At 57.8% G+C, this 6007-nt stretch overlaps 1 protein-coding gene across 1 annotated transcript; it reads right to left on the bottom strand.

The window, feature by feature from the left end:
- Window positions 1–2345: 2345 nt before the first annotated feature.
- On the bottom strand, window positions 2346–3728 carry CHRM1 (cholinergic receptor muscarinic 1). The gene has a single exon (XM_068978412.1). The coding sequence runs from the start codon at window positions 3726–3728 to the stop codon at window positions 2346–2348; it is 1383 nt and encodes a 460-aa protein (XP_068834513.1).
- Window positions 3729–6007: the final 2279 nt, after the last annotated feature.

The following is a 6007-nucleotide window of genomic DNA, read 5'->3' as shown; positions in this document are numbered from 1 at the left end:
GGCTGGGCTCTATCCCTAGAGTTTCTGATTCAGTAAATCTGGGGTGACTCCAAGAGGTTATATGTCTAACAAGTTCCTGAGTGATACTGATGCTACTGGTAAGGACCACTGTGCACTGAAGGGTTAACTCAGCTTTCAATCCAGTGTCTGGGGTGTCCAAATCTCACACACTCCGAAGAAAGGTTTGCCTGGCTCCTGGGAGATAGCCCCTAAACCCTTGGAATATCCTGTTTGATAAGAGTATTTTTGCTTATTTGGGAGCCAGGGGCCTCTTGGGATAGCCTCTGAAGGGGCTGGAGACTAAGTAACTAAGGTCAGCCATGTGGGTGGTCAGTAGCCTCCATGAAACCAAGACACCAAGACTTGGCCGAACTTCCTGGTTGGCAGTGCTTCATGCAGCTGGAAACTGTGTTTCTGGGGTGGCAACTCATTGTTGCCGGGAGAATTAAGTGCTGTCCCCGTGACTCCACTGGGAGAGGTCAGTGGAAGCTGGCAGCTGGTCTCTCCTGGACTCTGCCTGTGCACTTTCATGCTTTGCTGACTTTGCATCCTTCCACAATAATAATTATAACCACGAAGATAACAGCTTTGCCGAGTTCTGTGTCCTAGTGAATGACTGAACCGAACGGTGGTTTTGAGGACACCGGTGACAACCAGAGAGCCACTGCTCTAAGCTGTGGGATTAACCTCGCTAGGGTTTAGGCTTTGGGGGCCCCCTCACCAGTGAAGTGCCTGAGGGGCATCTTCGTGGAATGCTTTGGGAGGCTGTGAACTGCCTGGAAGCCTGGGTGTTGCTTTGGGGGTAACCCTGAAAAGTCTTTGTGGGTCACTGGGCTCCAGTCTTCCCATCTGTAAATGGGGTTTTGGAGCATTTCTTTTCTCCCTGGGGTGGGAGGTGATGAGTTCCCCTTATGGCAAAGCTGCTGAAGAATATGCTGGGCTGTGGGCAGGGGCAATTTATTTCATGGCCCTCCTACTTCCGGTAGCCAGCTCTGCCCACTACAGCCTTACTCACCTGAGCCGGACGCTGGGTGCTGGGTTCACAAGTTTCAGTAGATTCAGCCACTCGGTGCTGATCCTCCTGAGACCACCCTCAGGGCAGTGACCCACTTCTCACGGTCCTTGGACCCTACCTGCCCCATCCTGCCTTGGCTTATGACCAGGTCCTTAAGGGAATTCCTTGGCAGTCCAGTGGTTCGGACTCCGGGCTTCCACTGCAGGGGGCACAGGTTCGATCCCTAGTAGGGTAACTAAGATCCTGCAAGCTGCACGGTGTGGCTGGCCGGCGGGGGTGTGGGGGAGGGAACAAAAAGAGCTAACTAACCCAGGGAAGAAGGCCCCTTAGTGGCCGCTGGTTATGTGGCTTTATTCACAGACTCAGCACTTGCTGAGGTTGGCAGGAAAGAACATTTGGGACCAGGCTGGGCCTGGAGATGAGGGTGGCTGGGAGGCCATGCATGGGTCGGATGGGCGAGCTCACAGGAGGGAACCTGTGCTGGGCCAGGCCTGTGGGGGGTGGCGGGCGGAGGCAGGCAGCATGCGGGAGGCCTGGCTAGATCTGAGGGAGCAGATCTACCCGGGTGGTGTCTGTGAGCCAGGGAGGGAGGGTTTGAGGGCTTCTCCAGGGCAGGGGCTGGACAGCAGGCACCTCTGCCCCTCACTCCCAGGGAAATGACTTAGTGGGACAGTCGGGATGCTTGGTGCTCCCTCCTCCTGCTGCCTCGGGGCTTGACGTGCGACTGGCCACACCGGTCCCCTCTGGTGTCATTGTCCCGCTGATGCTTGGACATTTGCCTTGGGGGTGACCCACACAAGGACACCTTGGAGAGTGTTCGAGGGCCCAGCGGAGTGCGCTGTGCCTGGGGAGGGAGGGGACGCCTGGGAGTCAGGGATACTCCCTTGAGCCAAGCTTTTCTGTCAGTAGTTGGTGTCAGTTCCCTGCTGGCAGGGGGTGCCATCCCCCACTCGATCCAGGCCAGCTCCAGGGGCCAAGGAGGACCACTGGGTTAAACCTCCTTTCTCTTGGCCTGCTCTCCTGGCTCTGCATGGACTTCCTGCCTGAACACAAACAAGGAATCCAAAGCCCGGATACCCCCTCCCAGGCTTTCTTCCTGGTGAAGAGCCTAGTCCCACCCAGAAGGAACACAAGAACCAGTTACCCGAGTTCCCCAGTTTGGAAAGTTGGTGGGGTTTCCCATCAACTGGTTGTGCAGGAAGGTGACCTAGGGGCCCCGGAAGCCTGGGCGGGGCCCCCTCCCCGAGCAGGGCCCTGGGTATGAGGTCACTGCCCCTGCCTGCTTTCTATGGGGGCCCACCGGGGTGGAGGGATGCAGGCGGGGGGGCCATCAGCACTGGCGGGAGGGGGTGCGGTGCACAGAGCCGGGGCGCTTGGGGATCTTGCGCCAGCGACGCTTGTCCCAGCGGCAGAGCAGCAGCAGGCGGAAGGTGTCCCGGAAGGCTTTGTTGCAGAGCGCGTAGCACATGGGGTTGATGGTGCTGTTAACATAGCACAGCCAGTAGCCCAGCTCCCACAGGGTCTCAGGGACACAGTCCTTGCAGAAGGTGGACACCAGCACCATGATGTTGTACGGCGTCCAGGTGAGGATGAAGGCCAGCAGGATGGCGCTCAGGGTCCGAGCCGCCTTCTTCTCCTTGACCAGCGAGAAGGTCTTCCGCTTGGCCAGCTGCTCCTTCCCACGGGGCTTCTGGCCCTTGCCCGCCCGCTCGCGCCCCTTCCGGGTCGGCCTCTTGACCGTATTTGGGGAGCTCCGGGGCGGCTGCTTGGCAGGGGCCTGCGCCTCGGGGTCCACCATGGGCATCTTGATCACCACCTCGGAGCCAGGCTCCTCACCCTCCGAGGAGGTGAGGGACTCCATGGAGCCTTCCTCCTCCTCCTCTTCCTCCTTCCAGCTGTAGGCCTGGAGCAGCCGGGGGGTCCGGCAGCAGCGGCAGCAGCGCCCTGGAGGGGTCTCTGGGGAGCCTTCGGCCCCCGGCTGGGACCGCTCTGAGCTGCTGCTGCTGCCGCCCCCCTTCCCCGGCGTCTCCGAGCCCTGCAGGGCCGCCAGCTCCCGGGCCCGGTTCTCTGTCTCCCGGTAGATGCGCCAGTAGAGGGTGCACATGACCGTGACGGGGAGGTAGAAGGCAGCCATGGCCGTGCCAAAGGTGATGATGGGCTGCGAGAGGAACTGGATGTAGCACTGCCCGGCCAGCACCGTCCGCTCCCCTACCAGGTACTGCCAGAAGAGGATGGCCGGGGCCCAGAGCACGAACGAGACCAGCCAAGCCAGGCCGATCATCAGGGCTGCCCGGCGGGGTGTGCGCTTGGCGCGGTAGCTCAGGGGCCGGGTCACCGAGAAGTAGCGGTCGAAGCTGATGAGCAGCAGGTTCATGACCGAGGCGTTGCTGGCCACATAGTCCAGGGCCAGCCAGAGGTCGCAGGCCAGCGTGCCCAGAGCCCAGTGGCCCATGAGCAGATACGTGGTGTAGAGGTTCATGGAGAAGGTACCGATGATGAGGTCAGCACAGGCCAGGCTCAGCAGGAAGTAGTTGTTGACCGTCTTGAGCTCCGTGTTGACCTTGAAAGAGATGAGCACCAGCAGGTTGCCTGTCACCGTGGCCAGTGACAGGAGGCCCGTGGTGATCCCGATGAAGGCCACTTGCCAGGGACCCTTTCCTGGTGCCAGGACAGTGATGTTGGGGCTGACGGCAGGTGGCGCTGAGGTATTCATGGTGGCTGGGTGGAGTGGGGGAGGCAGCCCCTTCCTCTAATCACAGGATGGGGCTTCCTCAGGGGCCAGTCATCACCTGAAAAGAGAGGACATGCGCTTGGGTTGGGCTGCAGGATGCCTCCCAGAGCCCGGAGTAGAAGGTGTTGGGAGCACAGCCTGTGCCCTCTCAGAGCGGCAGCCAGACAGCCACACCGTCCTCACTGGCGCCCACGCCTGGCCACTTAGAATGCACTTTCCCAGCCACGAATGGATTTACCAGCGGCCTGAGGGGGAGGGGATGGCTTTGGCATCCAGAGATCTGAGTCCCCATTCCAGCTCCACCATTCAGACGATGAGCCTCAGTTTTCTCATGGGGAAATTGCTGCTAATGCTTGTCTAGCTTAACTCATGCAGCAGGAGTGGGGAGACTGGCTTTGTACATGGGACTGCCACATTTTCAAAGCATTTCAGTCAATTTTATTAAAGCTTTCATTTTCTGAATAGTCACTACATGCCAGACACAGGGCTAAGCGCTTAATTGAATTACCTAATTTAATTGTTGAACATTCCAGACTTCCCTGGTGGTCCAGTGGTTAAGAATCCACCTGCCAATGCAAGGGACATGGGTTCGATCCCTGGGGGGAGGGGGGCACTAAGCGCACGCACCACAACTAGGGAAGCCTGTGCAGCTGCAGTGAAGACCCAGCACAGCCAATTGTATATACATGTCGAGCATTTGTAGGAGGAAGGTCTCTTATGACCCCCGTTTCACCAAGGCAACCGTGGCTCCGGCTGGGCCATGGCAACACAGGCGGTGTGTGATCAGAACCCACTTCCCTCGCTCACTCTCAGAGCACGTGAAGATCCAGCGGGATTCTTCCGTGAAATAGGGAGTCATGGGAATGCGGAGGCAGGGGTCTCCAGAGAGAGGGAAAGAGATACAAGCAAAGGGGCATGGCGTATGCGTGCATGCGCAGTTTGGGGCTGGAGCAAACCCTTATGAAGGCATCAGGGGAAGTTGAGCCAGGCCCAGATGCTCGCCTGGTGATGGAAAATCTGGAGTAAAAGCAAGCAGTATGGGCGAGGGCCGCAGCTCCCAGATAAGCGGGAGTTTGGTGACAGATGTGGTGTGCGAGGCCACAGCTGAGTGGAGGGCAGCAAGGGGAACAGGAAGATCCCCCAGACTTTGCCTGAAGCTGGAGTCCAGCCCGGGCACTAAGGGTGGGTAGAGAGGAAAGCCATGACTCTTAGCGACCACTGGCCGGGCAGGGGCCCAGCCGCTCAGCCCCCGCCTTGCTTGGATGTTCTTGTTCAGGGCTTCAGGCATCCTTCTGTTGGTTGAAGAGACTGGGCCTCCTCCTACCTTCAGGGCTGGTAGCGTTGGAAAAATTCCAAGGGACAGACGTGGGGCAGGGACCCAGCAAGCCCTGGTGTTGCTGGGGACCTGGTCTGTGGCGAGGAGACTAGAGTCTGTGAGAGGTCACTGGTGAGGGATGCCTTGGTGCTGCGTGGCTAGGGGTGGTTGTGTGACAGCAACTCTCAGGATGGGGATTCAGAGTGTGGCAGAGCAAGAAAGGCTGTGGCTGTCAGTGCTCTTGGGTCTGGGACGATTTGCACGTGAGGCGGCACAAGGGGAGGTCCTGGCTGAAGAACCAGGGCTCTGGAGTCAGACTGTCTGCATTCGAATCCAGGCCATACCATGTACTGGGTGTGTGGTCTCCTCTGGCGACGCCACTGCTATGTGCCTGGGTTTCCTTAGCTGAAAAATGGTAATAATGCCTGTCCCTAGCTAATGCTTGAGGAATCATTGCCTGGCTTAAAGAGTCAATAGATGTCAAACGCTTAGAACAGCCCTGGTCCGTGGTTCCCATGACCACAGCAATGGTAGCAACAGGGGCTCCCTCCTGCCCAGAAGTGTCTGCTTCTTTGACGAAAATTTCTAATACTATGGGGAATTCACTGGTGGTTCAGTGGTTGGGGCTCTGCACTTCCTCTGCAGGGGGCATAGATTCAAACCTGACCCCTGGTTGGGGAATTAAGATCCAGCATGCCACGTGGCATGGCCTCCCCCCAAAAGTCTGTGATAACAGCAACTAACAATTACAATGATCACTGCTATTAGTTAGCACCCCTGAGGGCCAGTCACTGCTCAGAGTACCTCTGTTTCCTTTTTCACTTAACCTTAACAGGGAGTCTATGATCTAGGGATTGTTTTTCTTTCCATTTAATAGATGAAGAAACTGAGGCTGAGAAAAACACAAGAATTTGTACAAGATCACACAGCTAAAGTAGGAACCAGG

This window comes from Capricornis sumatraensis, chromosome 8 (assembly GCF_032405125.1).
Source record: "Capricornis sumatraensis isolate serow.1 chromosome 8, serow.2, whole genome shotgun sequence".
Taxonomy (NCBI): Eukaryota; Metazoa; Chordata; class Mammalia; order Artiodactyla; family Bovidae; genus Capricornis; species Capricornis sumatraensis.
The sequence above is the reverse complement of the archived record's forward strand: the minus strand, read 5'-3'. Positions and strand labels throughout refer to the sequence as shown.

Coding starts and splice junctions, on each gene's coding strand:
- CHRM1 (XM_068978412.1), bottom strand. CDS start 3,728: ATGAATACCTCAGCGCCACCTGCCGTCAGCCCCAACATCACTGTCCTG.